This window comes from Crocodylus siamensis, chromosome 9 (assembly GCF_052110815.1).
Source record: "Crocodylus siamensis isolate JL-2025a chromosome 9, ASM5211081v1, whole genome shotgun sequence".
NCBI classification, from domain to species: Eukaryota; Metazoa; Chordata; order Crocodylia; family Crocodylidae; genus Crocodylus; species Crocodylus siamensis.
In genome coordinates, this window is record NC_143403.1 from 53,593,915 (window position 1) to 53,615,025 (window position 21,111).

A 21,111-nucleotide genomic window follows, 5' to 3' on the forward strand; every position below is an offset into this window, starting at 1 on the left:
CTGGACAGAAAACTGTCAGAGTCTCTGAAGATGCCCAAGGGGCTCCATCTCCCACAGGCTAGGAGCTGGGGGTCTGGTGTTGAGTGGCACTTACCCAAAACTTGGAAAGACAGAATAAAAAGTTTCAGTAAGATGAGCAGGTATAGGCTTCTCATTTAATCCCTTTGCTCTGCCTTGCAGTTTTGGGTAAATATTTAGGGCTGTGTTTTAAAGAAGCCATTTTTGAGTCACTATTATTAGCTCAATGGCCACAGGCTCCTAAAGGGAGAAAGCTTCCAGGTGACAAACAGGGTGGGTTTATCATATTACCACAGTTAGGAGACAGGGGGCTGCTGCATAGAGATCTTATCCAAGACTGCTGGGATTGCAGGCTTCCACCCAGGAGAAAGGTGAAGGAACCCAGGCCAGAGCAAGCAAGAGGGGCTAAAAAGGGTCTAAAGCACAGTCTGCCTTAATGTGAGGCTGTGGCAACACTGGGCACAAACTCAATGGGGCAGGGACTGTCTTTGAGCATATGTGGATCCCTGGCTAAGGTCTCGATACACTTCCACAGTGCAACATATGGTTACAGCGCTGTTCCAGTGCTGAAGGTGCTTGCAAGAGCTCTGCTTTATTCTATGTGCAGTTCCAACTGCCTGCGCTTAACAAGAGTTGTACAGGGAGCGACTCAAACTCTATCTATGAAGCTCAGCTTTTCAGGCACTGTTCTCAGTACCAACTAACCTTACAGTGTTGGAGGGGGCTGCCTTTTAGCTGAAAAGCAATACTAAGAGCCCTTCTTTCATACCCCACCCCCCACCATTCACTATTGTGACCATTAAAAATATTAGGATGCTTTTACCAAGAGTACCACAGTAAACCCTGAGATAACTGTGGCTCAGGAAGTACATCCCAACTCTCCCAAATCTTCCTGAAGGAGGGCATCTTGCCTTAAATTGTCACATTTCTGTTAAACATGCATCACGTTCCACCCCAGAAGTGGTTGCATTTTAGCAGCAAAAGAAGGAATCTTGCACAGGCAGTTACAAAGTGCTTCAAAAACCTATAGAAATGTAAGATCCAGCATTTGCTTATTCATGAAAAGTAAATGTGCAGATGTTGCCCTCCCTAGAGTTACATGTACAAAATGAGGGTGTGATTGCAGTTTCTGAATACATTTCATTTATTGTGCAGTTGATTTATCCAGCTAGCAGGAGAAGATTTCTAAAATAAATGCAGATCTTCTTGCACATGTCAGGCTCAGTCCTGGGTGCCTTGTAAAACCAACACCTGGGCTTACCAGATGAAATGAGGCTGACTGCAAGGTACACACTGGTTCACGCTGAACCCACCCAAGGGCCGCATGAAGCCCAGTGAGTCTTAGTTTAGAAGCAATCTACAGAATCATGTCAATAAATCAAGTGCGAGGCAAAACCATTTAACCCTTGACTTGCTGCAACCCCCCCCCACACTAAGATGCGCAAAAGCAATCTAACTGAAGGACTAAGAAAATTTCTCCATCTATGGTGACTGACCCTAAAAATACTCTGAAGAGCACTGGTTGGCTTGTGGGCTGTGTTTTCAAAGCACTATGCACTGCATAGTTATTTCAAGTCCCTGTCAGGCTTTTATTCTCCACTACTTCCTGCTCTGCAAATACATCACTTCAAACCCTACTAAACAACACCTCGGAGCATCTTTACCATAACAGATCAACCCCCCAGATTATTCTATCCAGCATCTTGCTTTCAGAAGTCCCTGATGCTTTCAGATTAACACAACCCTACCAACTGCTTTCCCTCTCCCTGCTGTCAGTAATGTTCCCAGACACTCAAATGCTCCTGGCTAAGCTACTCACCTAAGGTGCCGAGTGCCCACAATTCATCCTAAAGTCATGGAGAGGAAAGGGTGCCCAGCGTCTCATTCATCACATTCTTAGGTCCATCTCTCTGCAGCCAAAGCACAGTCTGCATCCTTTCACCCAGGGAGGGCAGGAGCATGGTATTGCAGTATTCTCTCATCATGCTTCAGGACACATGTGTTAGGTAGTTGGGAAGACTCTTCTCAAACAGCAAATATATAACAGCTGGGCAGCTCTGTGGGTCTGTTTACGTTTCCAGTGGAAAACCAAATGCTATTCCTCAATTAAATGAAAGAACAGTGACCTATGTGGATCCATTCCTTGTGAATTCACAACCCATTTCATGCATCTGCAACACAGGTCAGCTTTTCTGGGCCAAGCCTGATGTGAGCAGCTCCACTTCCCCAATATATATATTTTAACCTGTTTACAATAATACCTTGAAAATAACATCCACTTTCCATTCAATTTATTGTCTGTCCCCTTTGCCCTCTACCAGAATGGAGGTATACCAGTGTATTTGGATTTGCTGATGAGGCTCAGGACACCCAGGAAGCTAACATTGATTGACTGAGGTGCTTGCATTTAAGAAGAAAGAACTGAAAAAATTTTTAGTTCAAGAAATCTTTTTTTCTAATCTGAAAAAGGCAAGAAGACTGGCTAGTAGAAGAAACTGGTAATGGGACATGGGGACTGCAGGTTGGCTTCTACTCTCATTTACACAAGTGTGAAGCGCAGCTGCTTGGAATCTCTTTCAAATCTCAGGATCTTTGGGATCCTAAAGACCCAGGTCCTGAAGTCAAGTGACTATAAGAGAATCTCAGCTTTTATTTAGAAAATTAAGCATTTAGCTCAAAGGTGGAGCAGGGCAGCTCTGTGCCCATGGCTGTGCCAGCACACAGGATAGCACCACTGCTCTGCCAATTGAGGCGATAGCTATATTTCCATGACTCCCTTTCTAAGGTGGCACTCAGGCTGCTGCCCTTGCCCCGCTCAGTTACATCACTGATTTAGCCCTTATGTTTGCAAAGAGAAGCTTGAAAAAGTGACTTGACAGTGTGTGAAAGACAGAGCAACTAAAAAGCCAAGAAAAGAAAAAAAGCCACTTGAACTTTTTTTTAATCATAGGAGTTTTTTGAGGCTTGACTCATGCTTTCCAAATACATGGGGCAGGTGGCAATACTGGAAAGCAGAGTAACTCCACTGAACTCAAGAGAGATCAAAATAAGACCTATTCATTTCCTGGGCACCAGTTCAAGGCCAGTTCCAGTGAGTGATACATGTCAGAAGGTTATTCCATGCAATGACCGATGAATGGGTTTCAGCCTGCTTTTAGGAGGCAAGTGTGCACATGACAAACCCATTCCTCATTAGCGTGCATTTGTAGCTAGTGGTGTACCAGGTACTTTATGCACAAGTACATTTGAAAAGGGAGCTTGTGCCCCACAGAACTTCAGTAAGCTGAGATTTTATCCATCTCCAAAAGCTGCACCATATTGAATATTCCAGTAGGATTCAATATGGAATCAACTGTATCCTTTTGCAGATCCAGTCAGGCTGGTAAAATTATACCTGTATAGCCGACTCTTGTTTGGGAACAGGAATAAGCTTGTCTGGTATTAAATGGCCTTATGCTAATAATTGTTCACACCAGGGGTTGTGCCAATAAAATTATCTCTGTAAAAAAAAACTGCACCCCAACCAGTAGTCTGCTGATACAAAAACCTGTGTGAACACCAAGCCATAACAGCTGTAGTTCATCTGCATTACAATGGGCTGTAATTGGCTCCTTTAGAAACACGGAACTGGAAGGGGCCTCCAGGGCCATCAAGTCCAGTCTTTGATGGCAGTTTCAACAGAGAGGCTGAGAATGAATGTGCCATAGAGCATAAACTTCCTGATCACCCTGGGGAAGGAGTCCCTGCAGAGCAGGACTGAGGCATTGGTCAGGCAATGGGTAGGAAAGTTGTATTGCTGTATTGTAAACACCAATGTCGCTGAAGCACCACAGGACTTCAGTCACCAGGGCTGCCAGCTCTCAGCAGCACTACATTCCCATTAAAAAAAAAGCTAGAAGCTACCATGCATGCGTGGGAAGGATGAGGGATTGTAAGGGAGAAACATGTAAAGGGGAGAACACAATACAAAAGAGAACGTTAGGTCAAAATCTGTGCCAGGCAAGCAGGAGCCCCTGCTTCTCATGTAAATTTTAAAAATGACTGTAACATGCTATGAAGGGTTTTCTCTGCTGTCAGAGTCCCCTTGTTTATTTCCTGGAACACCATGCCTTTTTGCTAACACAATGGGGCCTTGATCTCAGTTGAGGTCTAGAAGTGCTAGTGGCATATCAATACATTATAATAATGCATTGCTGGGATATACATGATTAGCACTGCAAATGATGCTGAATAGGGCTGGCTGTGAAAGCTGATAACACTGCACTGACTTGAGCTATGCAGAGTGTAGGCAGATGCTCAACAGACTTTGTGCAGCCTTGCCAGAGCACATCATCCCTGACCAGTAACATCTCTGCTGTATCTCTAGTGAAAGTGTTCATGCTAGAGCATCCCCACAGTCACCCAGCCCATCAGAGTTCTCACTATGTAGCACCACGGAGGCCCCTGATACCTTTGCATCAACAGCAATGTTAGAATTTACATTCACATTACAGCCCCTTAGAGCAGAGGAGGGTGCTTTAGCTGTTAGGTGAAATGTACTTCAACAGCTCTGACTGTGTACACACACACACACACACACACACACACACACACACACACTCTTACAACACTGAAATGGAAACAGAAAAATAGCCCACTGAGGCCTGAACTTGAGCCAGGAAACACTGACACTAAAGAAGGACTGAACCCATGACATTTTGATTCAGATGTCAAACATCTCACAATACAAGGAAATTGGGCTCTCACGTTCTGGTTTGGCCTACTGCAAAAGGCACAAGCCATTTACAAATCAATTCCAAATTTCAAACAGGCTAAAAGTGCCACAGAGTTTGGATACAAGTTTCTGATTCTAGTTTGTGCCTAGTTTTCATTTGTGACTTATTGAACCCAGGTGTCCTGAAGTAAAAAATATCTCCAGGAGCCATTAACTAGCTTTTAGAGGGAAGAAATGATTGCATAACTGCTCAAGAGCAGAGATCTAAGAACTTCTCAGAGAAAAGATCACAAGAACTCCTTATAATAGAAAGTGTTAGAGAGCCTGAGTTGAGGGGTTACTGCCACTCCCCCTGCAATTAAATAAAAGAAATCGTATAAGTTATACATTTGTGAAGACATTTGAATTGAGATAGTTATTTTAATCTCCCATAATTGGGATTCATAGATCGGGAATAACTGAAAGGTGAGGCTGGATACACTCCTTACATCGATCTATATTGAAGCAACTCTCCTGAACCCAATACTGGTACAAAACAGGAGTGGGAGTGATGAATCAAGGCTCACTCTTTTTACCCCATCTTTAATGTCTTCTATAACCCTACACTTTGCATACAAATACTAGAAGAGTCAAAGCCAAGACCTGGTACTTATGTGTGTATGATGGTAGCCCCTCCAAGTCCTAATAAAAATGGAAGCCCTGTTGGGCCAGATACCCATACATAAGAAAAGACCCAAAGGGCTTGCAGTCTAAAGAGGAAGGACAGATGAACAGTGAGAGGGGAAACAAAGGTAAAAAGAAGGGAAGTGACTTGCCCAAGGTCAAAGAGCAAGTCAGGGCAAAGCCAAAGATGGGACCTAGGTGTCCTGCATCCCCATTTGAGATTTATCCATGAAAACATCCCGTCTCTGGCAGGCTGCAGCCCAACACCATGTAAGTTCATAGTCCCAGGAAAAAGAGGGGCCTTATTTACTTCAAAAATTTGAAGTAAATCCTTCAAAGTTAATCATTTCTAAAGGTTAAAATAAAAAAGCACTCATCCTTTCATGTCTACATCAGTGGTATCCAACACTTTAGCATGTTCCACATCCACCTAACAGGCTCCCCCTATCAGTCACCCCCTCCATTGCGATCCACCAGGCACATAATGAGCCATCATTCCAGCTTCTGTGGTTCCTTAGTAACCAAAGCCTAATACAAAGCCCACATAAATCAATAGGAACCTTTCTCCACTGGCTTCAATGCACTCCAAATTAGGACGCACATCCAGGGCCGTTCCATGAGCACAGGAGCAAGTTGGTTATTTTTATGCCACACGCTGGCAATCAAGTACCATCTGACTCGGTTCTTTGCAGCCAGATGGAAAGCTACAAAACACCTCCTCTTGGCTGGGACTCTGCATCTGTGTCATGTCCTTGGGATTTTGCAGTAGCAGGGATTCAGGGCCAAGTTCTGCTCTCAACACTGATGTAAATCCAGAAGGATGCCACAGAAATCCACTGACTTGGCTAGAGTCACTCTGGATTTACACCACAGTGCCCCATACCAGAATTTGGCTCTGGTGTACCATTTATTGTTCCCTTACTGGAAATTACCTGGTTTCTATAATAGAAATGCAATCAGTCAGCTCCACTGTGAAAACCTGGGCAGATACTTTTATCACCCAGCTTGCTTTGACAGCAGACACCTGTTGATTCAAACAGAGATCACTGGCTGAATCACTCACTGTCCACAGTTTCATGTCTGCTCATGCAGCAGGGCCTAGGTTTTAACTCAGTCCCTGGTGATTTGCCCCTGCACAGTCACACCAGACACACAACAGGAGATTCCTGCTTTTGCTGAGATGATGCTCCCAGGGGAATTTCTCTTGCCTGATTATCATTCATGCACCACTAGAAAAGTCTAAGTGGATCCCTGAGAGAGTATGGCCCAATGGATACAGCATTCCTAGTTCTACCACCAGTCTGCTTTGTGATCCCAGGCAAATTACTTTACCTCTCTGTCCCTGTGGTTCCACTCCTGCTCTTTGTCTCATCTATTCAGCCTTTATGTTCTTCACACCAATACCTGTCTCTTACTCCCCCTTTATCCAGCACCAAGCGCGACAGACAGTCTCAGCCAGGGCCTGTAGGTGCTGCTGAAAAGCCAATAATAGCCTATTAGCATTCCCCATGCACTGCATTGACTGCTCTCAACCGGCTAGATGAGCAATTCTGGGTCTAGGAGGAGCACAGACTACTTTAGGCCTTCCAAAGAGTTTACAAACTCTAAACCCACCCTGTACCTCTAAGGTATGCATCTAGGATTATCCCTTACAGGCAAATGGGGAAACCAATGTGTAAGGGAGGAAAGTGACTTGTCCAAGGTCCTGCAGCAAGACCTGCTGTAGCCACTGGTCAGACTTCTTCATTTGGGAAAAGGAAAATGTTTGACTTGCATCTACCCCAAACACAGGAACTGACATTTCATGGAGCCTAATGGCCATGTAAAATGCTGCATGCTTCAGTAGTTATAAATCAGAGGTGGTACCTAACTGCAAATGACACACATCATAACTGACTGGTTCCAGAGAAACTGCCACCTTGTACACACACCAGAAGCTGTCAGGGTTTTGATTGTATGGGCTAAGGACCTTTAAAATGAACTTTGCTTGCCAGCTTTGTGTGTCACAGGCCACTTTGTTGCACTATATTTGTACAGCACCTAGCACAACCGAGAGCTGATCCCTGAATGAAGCTTGTAGGCACAGCCATAATATGTATGCAATAACAGAGAAAAATGTCAATGCTGTTTTTAGTGGGTTTTTAAAACAACATTCATAGCATGAGGATGTGTTATGACCCCTAGTATGACCTAGAGCTGCTGACAGCCTGTAGGAGGCCACATAGTCTAAAAATGCCTGAGTTCTTTGCAATCAGTGCAGTACGAATGCCTGGCTAGATATGGCAGAGGTAGATCAGAACAGCTCTACTCCCCTTAGCCTCTTCTTATAACATCAGGGTTGAAGAATGAGGAAATGACCCCAAAGATGCAACAGAGAATGGATTGATGCTGTCCCTCTCCAACTGCTGCATTTCTCCTTAGTCCCAGAGCCTATAGGGGCCAGGGTTGTCAAAAAGAGCTGGTGATTTTGGTTGCCCCAGTTTTGAGCATGATACTTGAGGTGCCAAAAAAGGCCCTGATTTCCAGTAATCATGGGTGCTGGGCACACGTGCTCCAAAGACTGGGCTGCTTTCAGGTGAATCTCCTAGGGGCATTCAGTATCGATCAGCAGCTCCTTTTGAAAATCCTGGCCAGAGATTTGATATAGCATTGAAGGACCCCAGAAGAACTTCCATGCCTCTCTGCGAGCACGCTTTGTCTGGAATGTTGTGATGAATTTCATGGTGGACACAGTCACCTGGCTCACAGGACAGCCATAGTCCTCCTGTGTACCACCAGCCACAGAAATGGCATGGACAGAAGTGTCCGTTCCACCTCTTCACCCGACCTACAAGAATCCATTCTACATACGCAGGGAGCCGATATCTTCATGCACACCCGGTGCTTGTCCTCTTTGCGGAGACTTTCAACTGGTGCTAGTTATGGCTATGGATCACGTGGTTATTATGCCTTCCCCTAAACCCCAAAATAATCTATGTTACTTCTCTGCCCAGCCCACTCCCCCTTTCATCAACTCCTCCCTGAGGAAACCAAACCACCTGATGACAACAAGCTTCAATAGCATTTGCCACAGTCACAAATGCTTTTCATTTTAGTTTGCTAGGTCTATAGCTTAACTGGTAGACCAGATCTGGAAAGCAACTTTGTAAAAATGGGATTTCATAAGGATTTTCTCTCTGGAACTTCGAGGTCCCATCTGCTTAATTCCCGAGAGGCTTTTGCAATGCTCAGGCCTGCAAACTCTTTCTAGGATCTGAAAGCCAGGACAGCTCATGCACCTTCACATCAAGATTCTGCAGGCCAAATCCTGTTCACCTGTATACCGGCTGTACATGTAAGCCTGTACAGGTACGCCTGATCCTGCCAGCTGATCCACACTGGAAGATGCATGCACCTACAGAGACTTCCCTCCATGAAGTCTGAGCTTCCTCCCTGGACAACCCAGTTTCCCTGAACCTGTGTCTATATAAACTTTCCAGTGCTCCATGAATGGCTTCACACAGTGACCTATGACAGCATGTACCAGGTAGGTGAGCTGTCAGACCTGACCCAGCAATCCTCAGTTCCCTACAGTGGAAAGCCCAACATGTTTGCCTTTTAGAGCCCTTTGCCCTTAAGACTAAATGTCGTGAGTTCCATTTCCGCTCACTGCTCGTATGGACTCAGCTGCGGTGCCCACATGCCTGGGCCTTAGTTACTCTAGCTCGCCCAGGAAAGCAGAGACTGCAAGGCCCTGCAGATACTGCTTGGTTCTTATAGTCCAGAGCAGATGACATGACCACAGCCAGCCTTATTCCTCCCTGCCTTGTGACATCATTGGCACCACTGTAACGTGGGTGACAAACGCAACTGCTCTGATTCTGTAGCACCTCACAAACACAGGGCATAGGTGTCATTAATGAAACAAGATGCAGACGGAGGGAGCAAAACTTGCCTCTCAGCAGCCAGCCCAAACACTTTCCTGTTCTCCTGTGCCCTCTTTCAACCACTGACTCACAGATGTTACAACCCAGTTCCATCCTACTGGTCTCAGCTGACTATATAAAACGTCTTTCAGAGTCTGCTCTATGGTTTGGGGAACATTTTTGAGAAATAGGGAACAAGACCTGACCTTTTGGCAGTGCAGCACGCCGCCCACCAAGGTCTGTCCTGTCCAATGTCTTTTTAATAGGGTTTGCATTTACTTAAGTACCATCCTTTAGATACATTTTTAATTAAATGGGGAAAAAATACGCCTCTCTGAGAACCACATGTACGAATAGTTGTGTTGTAATCCCTCATTATCCTGGGTCTCAGAGCCCCTGTACAAATCAGAAGGAGGGGGCTAGATGGTGGTCAGGGATGTCAGTGGGATACAGACCTTTGGACTCAGATGGCACAGGTTCTGGCAGAGTACAGAGGCTGCACCAGGAGCTGCAACTGCCCAAAGGAGACTTCCCTGGGTGCAGGCACAATACAAAGTAGCACCAATGGCTGATCCTAGGCCCCATCCCTGGAGGCATACTAAATGCAGGGTTGAACCAGGAACAGGATGGGATGGGTATATAGTGAATGATAACCCTTGGCACAGCAGCAGGCCACAAGCAACCAGGAGAGGTCTCTGTAAGTTGGAGGAGCTGTAGGCTGCTCTATCTTACAGGAGTCATTTTAGCTCTCAGAGCACCTTGCTGATCATAAAATCACTTTTGTCTGCCCTGCTCCCTAGAGGCACAGCAAAAAACTGGGCCTAGGTCACAGCATGAGCCAGTAGGGCTAGAGGCCCTGAACAATTATATGTACCTACATAAGTTGTGTGCCGACTTCAGCATGAGTTCCCCATGAAGAGATAGTAATAGCTTCAGCATGATCCTACAATTCAGAGCTAAACATGCTGAGGGCTCCAAAAGCAAAGAGCCCACCTGGGGAGTTGAGAAAGAGTTACAGGAGCAGTAGCTGACCAATACCTCCCCTTTCAGTGGAAGAACAGGTCCTGAAAGGAACAACAGTATTCCAGGTGTGGGCAGCATTGCCCCGTGGTGTGCTAGTTCAGTGCAACAGTTGGCCAGAGTCCTATGAAGTACCAGTATGAAACTGAGGGTACCTCTGAGGGAGGAAGGAAGCAGTGCTTGGATTAGGCAGGCTCAGAGAAGAACAGTTTGCACGTCCTATGGCAAATCTACCTTCAGACATCCTATATGGGGTCAAGCCTGTTGCTAGCAGACATGTATCCTCATTATGGAAATTAATGCTCCCCAGTTTTACAGAAGAACACAACTTTCTAAAATACGGGCCTAAAGTTAGGATGCTAAATCCATAGTTAGGCATTTAAATAAGCACAGCCTGCCTTCCAGACCTACTCAGCAGCCACACACAGTTAGATTTCTGAGGTATTAGGTGCCTATAATTAGTCTTCTCGTTAGAAAAACTGTTGGCCAAAATGAAAATACCTAATATACATAATAAAAAATGATGAAAGGTAACAACTGCCCAAACAGCCATGTTTCAAAGTTAAACTGCTCCATTTTAACATGTTGCTTCAAACTGAGACTCCAAAACATCTTCACCATGCAATGATAGAGTCACTTATTAATCAGCAGTCAATTTTCTACGTTATCTGCTTTTTGTAATGCTGCTCAAAGTATCTAAGCATCTTTCACAGAAAATAAACTGATCATAGCAAAGTGCCTAGAGCTGTTAGTTCTCAGCCTTTTAATACTGAGATCTCCCTTTTTGATCTAGGTAGGATCTGGTTGGGACTTGCAAGCTGAGAAAACCTGCTCTAATGGATTTCCGAGAATATCTGGCTCCTATTTCAAGTTTGGTACACACATTCACAGTCTCCTGAACCTGGTAAGCATCTATTTTAACATATTTTTGAACTATTTTAACATACTTTTGAACTCCATTACATGGAGATGGACGAGAAGATCCCATAGGCCTCTCCTATTTTTAGCATCTCTGGAAAAAGCTCGGCCATTTTTATTTAAACTTTTTTCCATGTAAAAGCCATCATTATATATTTTTAAAAAATCACTCCGCTGAAACTTCTTGTGCCAAGTTTCACTTTGAAGAACATTGTTAATACTGAGCTATAAAACCGCTCAGACAGGGAAGACCTATTGTCTTGTTTTAAAATGCAATTCTTTCCTTGAAGTGGCCCCGGGAAAACCAGTGTCCATGTTAGCAGGCCATGGTCTGGCTGTATTGCAGGACTGTGCTTGAAAGGATACATTGGCACAATCTCTTCTACAGCAATGCTGCTAGAATAAAAAGAAGCAGAGTCAATCACTAGGTGTTCAAGGGCTTTGGGCTTCTAAGACCCTTTCAAATCCCTGTCATCACTGCCTTCCTAGATGAAGAGTGAGGACAAGCATCCTGGTATTGTGCATGCCAGCCACATGTTTCCCCTTAATACCATCCCAGCCACTGGAAACCCACCCCACCCCCACAAACCCCTTTCCTCTGCTTCCAGCAGGGCAGCCATTACTATTGGCAAGCATCATTCAGTGCACATTACCCAGTCCAATTAACGCCTTGGGGGACCCGTCTTTTCCCCCTAGTCTTCCTGGCATTCAAAATGAATCTCGAGTGCATAGATACAAGTTATTTTTAACTCCTCATGATCACTCCCCTGCAGACCTGGCCTTTAGGAACTGCCCTCTCTGAGTCTCTGGCAATATACACGGTGCTGTTGGCAAGAAGCCTTTCACCTCCTTGTTTGCATGAAACCAAAAGGTCCTTTGGATTGAGTTGAATGCAAGAGCAGAAAGATTCTCCGCACCTTTCCCCTCCCCCGCACCACATACATCACTTTGCTTCTCCAGGAGGGGATCCCTGATGCCTCCCGTCAGGATTTATTTATTTTTAAACATGCAAATCACTCCTTACATCTAAGGAGATTGGCCACTCAGAGAGCTGTTGTTTGCAAGGCAAAAATGCATGCCTGCCTTTTGACAGGCAAAATATAGATAGATAAGATAGATACACACATTACACACACACAGGGAAGGAGCTCTCTCCCTCTCTATTTATAGGCTGCCACATTTTCTGTGCAAGAACCACCTTTTGGCCACCTGCAGAATGCGCAGGCTCATTTGAGCTCACTGCAGCTCCTTAATTTATTACACTGCACACAAGCCCCCATTGTATATAAACAAATAGGGGGGGGGGACCTACCTCTCTTGCAAAAAGCCACAGAGAAATAAATGCAATTAAAAAAAAGAGGAGGGGCGGGTTTGCTGAAGGGCAGGGACCCCCCGCTCCCCTCCCCCCCAGCACACTGAAGAGGGGGCTGCATGGGTGACACCTACCTCCAGGGTGCGGATCTCCTTCTGCGTCAGGTCGTTGGAGGTGGCACATTTGGTGCGGAGCCCCTCCAGGTTGGAGATGCTGATGTCGATCATGTTCTGGACCAGCTCGCACTGCTGCAAGGCTTTCTGCAAACTCAGCTGCTGCTGCTCTTCGCTTCTCGTCATGTTTTCCTCATCCATCGCTCGCCTCGCAGCCCCCTCCTCTTCCTCCTCCTCCTCCTCCTGTCCCCAGATCAAAGGGACGGCGCTGCCCGCTGCCCTCGCCCGCCCCGGCCCTCAACAATGCCCCGGGCAGGGCGCCAGCGGCATCTTCTGCCCGGGAGGCGAGGCGAGGCTCCCGCCCCCCGCCCCCCCTCAGGCCTTGCAGCCCCCTCCCCGCCCCGCCCCGCAGAGACCAGAGCCGGACCGGGGCGGAGGCAGCGCGGGGTGCCGCGGAGCAGCGCAGCGCAGCGCAGCGCAGGTAGCGGGCTGCTGCTGCGAGCGTGCGTGCGCCTGTGCGTGTGCGCGCGCGTGTGTGCGTGTGCGTGTGCGCACCGCGGGCCGGCGGCGGCAGCCCCGCTCACCCCCCGGCTCCGGCGGCGGGGGCAGGGGCGGGCTCCGGCCCCCTCACGCGGCGGCCTCGCGGATGCTGCTGCCTGGCTCCCGGGCGGGCTGCGGCTGCGGCTGCATCCCCGGCTCCCGCACCGACATCTTGCCTGTCAATCACGGCGGGGCCTGCGGGGGAGCTGGGCAGGTGCATGGCGGGGGGGACCTGGGGAGGGGCTCAGCAGATGCCCCCCGGGGGTGGGGAGCAGCCTGTCTCGCTGCCCCCAAGGGGCATAGCGCCCTGCCCAGGCCTTCCCCTGCTTGCACAGAGCTCCTTGCCTGCCAGGCCCCAGGTGGCCGCAGGCCCACCGGACATCAGGGCACCCTGGCGTGTCCCAGTGCTGCTTTCCTTTTGTTTCTGACATGTCCTGTCCGTGGAGTCTGTTTGTTCCAGCTGTGGGACGCCGCGACCCCAGCAGCCAAAGCTGTGGCAGGAGCCCTCGGTGCAGCATGCGAACCTGTCGGCACAGGGGTCTTGTCTTCAGGCCCCCACGCTGGAAACTCTGAGGGGCACCAGGCTGCCTCTCGTGACCAGTGACCACCAGTCCACCCCATTTCCCCTTTGCTTCAAGGAAGATATGGGTTTTCCTCATCCCGGGTATGAGCCCTAACCTCCCTTCTCTGCTTTATGTGGCCAGGAGAAGTTCACATTGCACAGGTTGGGGTCAAGCTCTGGTATGCTTTGCTAACTCAGTTAATGGTGATGAAGTCAACAGGACCCCCTGTGTGTGGTGAAGTAAAAGAGGATGCTATTGCAGGAGTGGAGCATAAGAAAACGGGGAAAACCCAGATAAGATTTTGCTCCCATTGCCCTCTGTGGGAGCAGGATTTAGCCCCAAAACATGCAGCCACTTTCAGCAGCCAAAAAAAGGAAAAAAAAATCCAAGCATCTTCTTGTGCCTGCTGCAGCCTGCCTCCCCCTCTTTCTCTCTTGCGCACACACCCATACACACACACAGTCACTCCCCCTCTTTGATTTTGTGTGAGATACTGTATTAGAAATGCTCCTCTCAGTTGCCACAATAGGGTTTGAAATAACAATGTAACAGTTTTTGGCATCAATACCAGTGGCACCCACTTAACCACAGACAATTTTGGGTCCTGATGATCAAAAGGGTTTAATATAGATCCACATTTATTCTCATTCTAATAAGCAGAGAGAGAATTTACAGAGGGCTTAGTACCTACTTCATATACCTGTAGACCTCAGAGTATTTTTCACAGGAAGTCAGTATTATCCCCATTTTATAGATGGGGTACTGAGACAGAAAAAGGCAAAGTGACTTGCCTTGGGTCAAAGTTGGTTGGTGGCAGAACCTAAGGCCAACACCAGCAATTACTATGTCTTGTACTGCACTGTATAGTTCTGCACTGTTTGCTAAAGAAAAAATCCCTGCATCAGAAGCAGTTTTGCTAGCACATGGAGTGCAGAATCAAATCTACTGTACAGCTGGCTGCTGCAAGTAAACCTTAGGCATTTGCTGCTATGTAGAACTGAGTACTTCAGATCTATCAGGCAATAGTCAACAGTCTACAAATGCAGAAGTTTAGAGGTAGTCACAAGGTCTAGTTTAGCTGCAGCTTGGTACCTAAGGCTGTGCTTTTAGTACTTGCTGTTCTATAATTTACCCAGGCACTGGTTGATGGATGGAGCTGTGCATTGTACCCATGTTTTTGCTTCTTTTATATTATAGACCTCTATGTTCCGCAGCTGGAGTAGCTTTTGAGAATCTGTGATCATCAGGCAATGAAGAAAGGAGCATAACAGAGGAGATATGTGATAGGGAAGGAGGCAGATTCTGCACGTATTTGCACACACAGCACTGCACTGATTTCATTGAGAAATAGTAGAACTGGGACCCAAAAGAAAGAAGATGGAAAACCTGGGAGTGAGGGGAAGGTAAGCATATGGGACTCACCCAGGTGGTACTAAGAATTTTATGATTGTGGCAAAATGGCCCCTATGGAAAGGAAAAGCAAACAATGAGCAATTTGCAAAGCCAGAATACGCCCCCAGGAGACTTTCATAACACAGGGAACAAGAGATGTAGACTGCATTGATAGGTATGACAGAAAGAAGGCTCTGTACTCCCTGTAAAGTGTGCATAGCACCACCAAAGCAGAAATGCCCATTTTTTTCTAACTAGAGATGATAATTACTAGTAACAGTAATGCGTGTGCACCCAAGACTGAGTTTCTTCCCAAATAACATACGGACAGTGACAGCTGCAGCAGGTTTCCTACCTACTTCACTTAACTGCAACTTTCCACCGAACGCAAACTTTATCCTGAAGCACATGGGAGAAGACAGTATAACAGCCACATGCAAATTACATTGTTTACTATTAACATTAAGGAAGCTGAGCCTAAAGTCTCATTTTAGCCTTTTCCTGCTTCAGAAATGCAGAAGATACAGTACTGCTCAGCCCCTGTAATTTATCATTTCCTTGCAAAAAATAACAAAAATGGGTTTAGGTAGTTTAAGTGCAGGAGGAAGTATCAGTGATTTGAGTGCATCCTACTTTTTAAAGGAGATAAGAGACATGAAAAAATAGCAAAAGACTCAGGGAACTGAAACCCAAAGTTGTCTTAAGTATGGAAACTACAGTTATAACCATCCAGTTACTTTAATTCTGCCGTTATAGAAAAGCCTTGAGAAAATAATCAGCAATACAGACTTAGTCATTGAAAGCAAAGTTTCATCTTAATAGTTATCCACCCAAAGTAAAATGTTTTACTTTTAATCATCCAGTGGATGTGTCAACACCAGCCTTCTTTACTGTCTTACCAAGCCCACATGAAAAATAAAAATTAAACTGCTACCTAAATTACTGATCTAGGTAATCAATTTCACTTTGTCTCCCACTTTCATTTGTGAGTCAGGATTGGGCCAAAAAGTTATACAGTTTGGGGGTGACCACCATTTTCTTAAATGCGTTTTAATTCACACAAAAGTTGTCTAATTGACTCAATATTTTTGTATTTTTAATAAACAGCCTAAAGTTAGGCTCCTGAAGCCATATTGAAGCACTGGATTTTGGAAGTGCCAAGCAGCCAACATCTTTCTCCATTACCTATGCACATGTATCTTAAGGCATTGAATCCAAGGCCGAACATGGCTGCTAGCATTCTTTGAGCACAAATTTTGACTTGGTTGTTTCTTTTGCATGTGGATGTGTGTGCTTGTAATAGTATTATTTAGGGCACATTTCTGTTCAAATACATAAAGCTCTGTATGTTTATGGTGGTACAGAAGGAAACACCACAGCATGACAAAAAAAATCAGCTCAATGGCACATGCTCTGAAAACCATGTGTTCTTAAAGGTTAACAGTTTGTTGTGTAAATTAGAGTTTCTTGTAAAAATAAGCAGTATTGTCCTTTGTGGGGTGCAATTTATGATACCACAAGTGACACCTGGGACATGAGTTTTCTCTGTGACGCCCTTTGTTTACAAGGGTCTATTCCCCACCTCCCCCGGAATATCCCAATAAATACATACTGGGATTATATATAAAAATGTGTGTACAACTTCAACTCAAATGCTATTTCTATCTTAAAATAGGGACGTTAAGCCTAAAATCCACCAAAAGATAGACAGTTCCGTGCCTTTGAAAGCACAGGCATCAGGGAAATGCTATGCATGAAAGTGAACATTTGAAACAGATGTTGATATTTTTTCCAAGTCTAACAAACCATTATCTGTAAGGTTACCTAGAACAGGAGATGGGGAGATTTTAACTGTGCTGAAAATTAAGTCAAAGCATCTGTTATGGCAGGCATAGCACTGGGCTGCTGGATGGGCATACAGAAGTGGGTCAACCAAAGAATTCCTGTCTCAAACACTACCGAGAAGGAAAATGTATAAAAGAGTTAACATAAAAGATATGCAAAGAGTTGCCTAGAATAAACAGGCATGATAGTTTGCATGCTAAGCAATGACAGACAGTGCAGAAAGGATTCAAATTACTGGTAAGAATAAATGTGAAAAACTTGTTGTTATCCCCAGAGAGGTAGGTTGGGAGTGGGGAAAAGAAAAAAGACATGCTCAAAAAGCAGGAAACTCCAAAATTCACCTAAGCAATGTGAGCTGAACTCAACTCCATTACGAAATGGGACAACTCTACAGATATCAGGGGAACTGAATGTAGTTCTTGGGCATCCATCAGAATACAAAGATTAACTGCAAAATTCAGACTAACCCAGATGAGAATGTGCGTGCCGCAGAAATCAACTTACATTGTTTAAGGCAAGATTGCCTTGGCTAGTCCTTTCATTTTATATAAAAAATTTATCTTGAAGAGATCAAAACAAATACTTGACAGACTGTTTTAGGAGAGACAATATTTTTTTCCACTTGTGATAATTACCATTTCATTTTTTGGCCATTTGAACTTAATTTCTTATTTTTAATTTAAAATACTGTAAGTTGATGATCTGTTGTGTAAACCTTCACCTTTTAATTGCAGGGGGTAAGGGACTATTTCTATGACTCTGGACAAAGCCACTATACAGTTGTATTTGGTCTGTGAAATTTCTGCATGGGATTGAAAAACACTTTTTTCATATTCCCACAGCACACCACACAGTATTCTTGTCCTCTACCTCGGCAAGAAAACAGCAACATCAGCGGCCTTCACAGATGTTAGAATTCTATTGGAGTTAAAAAAAAACACCAAACAAGCCAGCGGGTCTGAGTGCAGGGTTTGGGGACCTGAGTACTTTCAATGTATTATTTGACTTCTTCTAGCTTGTGCTTATGTGTTTCTGCCCCACACAAGGGTTATAAAATACTCCCCCACCTTAAAGAAGTGATTTCTTCCACTTACAACCTCTAGCACCCTGAGGCATTTAATCATACAAGGATGAAACTGAGGCAACAGTGACTCTAGTGGGGAAGCTAAGCTTGCAGAAACTTTCCAAAATGATTACTGGGAGCAATGACTTAATGACCTAAAGGCTGGATTCCCTCCAGGAATCCATTGCTGCTATTGACAAGAAATATTTGAAGAGCTTGAAGTCAACTACTTATGAAATGCCTGATAAGGTGGCAAATCAGGAAGTAAACAAACCAGAACAAGGTGATGCTGGGCTCTCCTTTCCAAAATGACTAAAGACATTACCTTTCTGACAAATGAATTGGATCAGGTCATGATTAGCCCATGCAGTTTGCAAACTGCTGTAGGGTCTAAGGTAGTATGTCTTAACAGGTAGTAGCCTTTAGATGTAGTCAAGAACAATTTTAATCCTCCTTATAACTAGGAAAATAATCTCTCCTGCTTTCTGTAATATTTAGCATACAGTCTTATTGATCATTAAATCAGAGTAAATTGGATGCTTATCTTGCTGGGATCCTATGACCCCAGCTGACTTCCTGCCCTTTGGGCAGGGGGCTGGACTTGATGATCTCCCGAGGCCCCTTCCAGCCCTGATGTCTATGAAATTAGGATATTTTCTGATGTTCTTTTTAGTAAAGTAACTTTAAAAATATGCAAGGCTTAAAATAAGTCCTTTAGGTTATTTGGAAAGTGTCTAACATGTCTGTATCCCTCTGTCAGCTCAATGAAAAAGGGATTACATTACATTGAACAAAAGTAGGTCAGATTTTCTGATGATTCAAATTAGCATAGATCCATGGACTCCAATGGCTAACCCACTTCACACCAGGTGGGTTTCTGGCCCAGTTGCTTCATTGGTTTTTAACAGATGTCCAAGACTCAAGGACCTGATAAGCACTTCCATAAATGTCAAAAAAGAGAAAAAAATAGGTTGTGACATTCCCTTGTGCAGCAGGCAATTTCTGAGGGCAAGGATACCAAGATGTGCAAGATACTGCCAACATTTGAAGACTGACACTATCTCTGTCAAAGTGAACACTGAGTAGACAAAAAGCCAATGGAAGAACTATCCCCCGGTGGCTTCTATTGTTAATTAAGTCTTTCAATAAGAAAACAGAGATAACAGGGGGAGGTATTCCTTGTACTCTGAGCATCTTCAGTGACAGATATATTTTCAAAAATGTCAAAACTAGTAGGACAGCACTCCCAGCCTTTTCCAAACCAAGACTTCCCAGGAATCACCTTCCACCTAGCGCTGCATGGAGGTCATGACGACTGTGCATCATTTATGCCTGATTGTGACCCCTCACTGCCAAGTTGAGAATTTGTTACTCGAATGCAGAGATGCAGGATTTGCTGCCGATTACTTTCACCAACGCTGCTCACTTTTATGCCTTCATAGTCTAGTAATCCTGACATTCTATCTAAAATGTAAAAATAAGCACAAACCTCAGTATCTTCATATAAGCAAAAGAAAAAAAGTAAAGAAAAAACCCGTCATTCTGGGAAATATCTAAATCAGAACATGCCATTCATACTTATACTGTAACATAAAGATCCTGTCCCAAACCTACTGTCCCATTTTGCACTGTGAAAGTAGCCCTTCTGATATCAATACTCATACACTGAAAGTTAAGCACATGCTGAAGTACTCCGCTGGACTGAGGCCATAACACGCACTTTCCTGGAATGACCCAGTACCTAGTAAAATCACAGGAGCCTATCCATTGGCCTGGGTGTAGTGGCACAGTGGTTAAGATACCTTGCTATGCTTCCAAAGCAATGAGTGTGAGTTTCCCTCTGGGCTTGTGCCAGAGGCTACCCCCAACTGCAAATCTGCATCTGATTAAATGAGTTGGGGAGTCCAAGGCAGCTGACTGCAGTGCAAGTTATGTGACTCCCTTGTGTGACATTGGCTACAGAAACAGATATGCCTCAACTCAGATAGCCTGTTGGGCTGATAGGCTCATAAGAACCGTTCATCTATCCAGTGCCCACAGTGGGCTTTGGATCAGATGTAGGGGCTTATCTTGTACCCATTAACTTCAGTGGGCACTGAGCCAGACCTAGAAGTATAGAAAGCTACGCAATAAGCTCAAGCCTATAACAGAGGACAAAGGCAAATCAGAAAAATGTGCTTATTATGTGAACAGTCAACAATAGCTTGAATTAGCAGGTTTCTTCTTTTTAGGCATTTCGGTTTTGTAAATGTGTTAGGAAAGTTCATTATCACTCAGAAACTTCACTGAGTGTTTAATGAAAGTTGTTTTAAAAAAATAATATATTCATATGATTACTATTTAATTCACCTATGTTGATTTTTGTTATATAAATGCAAGTTTAGCATGGGTACATTTTATAAATAATGATAAATTTAATGCTTCTGTTCTTTTTCATTCTAAGTGAAAAATGGGCCTTTCAGAGAGAATCACATAAATCGAAGATTAAACTGCTTCCATTTAGCTCAGCTGGTCCATCTTCAGACATATTTCAGTTAACAAATAGCTAGTGTCATGTTTATCATAAATAGAAAATTACCAGTTATAACAACAACATAAACTATGACATCCAAATAGAATGAAAGTTATTGAATCTATTGTCTGAACATAGTAGGACAAAATGCAAGACTAGTCAATCCACCTGTTTCAACAGAGTTGCACCAGGGACAAAATAATATATATTTTTAAGTTCTTATAAGCAAAATTAATTTCTTAACTAAAAATAATACCAACATTGCAAATTAAATCTTAATTACTCTGGGAATCTACAGGTAAATGTTGTCTGTCACCTTAACTCTACCCCTTGTGCACCTACTAAACTATCACCTTTAAATACACAATCCCATACTAGTTATGTTATAAAATCAATTTCCTACTGGTCAGCAGAGCAGTACAAGACTTACGTGACACATAAGACTAACTGCCAGTGCTAGTGTTGCACTGACCTTTTCCAACACCTTTAAAGTTGAGTTAATTTTTCCTTCAGCCTACAAGCTGGATGCTATT

The 21,111-nt window shown here is 44.5% G+C and overlaps 1 protein-coding gene across 1 annotated transcript in view; it reads right to left on the minus strand.

The window, feature by feature from the left end:
• The window catches only part of KSR2 (kinase suppressor of ras 2), a 291,041-nt gene extending 278,177 nt beyond the window's left edge, over positions 1-12,864 (minus strand). The window contains exon 1 of the mRNA XM_090063955.1: positions 12,685-12,864. Coding sequence (XP_089920081.1) covers positions 12,685-12,864 — 180 coding nt within the window. The remainder of the gene's footprint in view (positions 1-12,684) is intronic.
• Between the last annotated feature and the right edge of the window lie 8,247 nt (positions 12,865-21,111).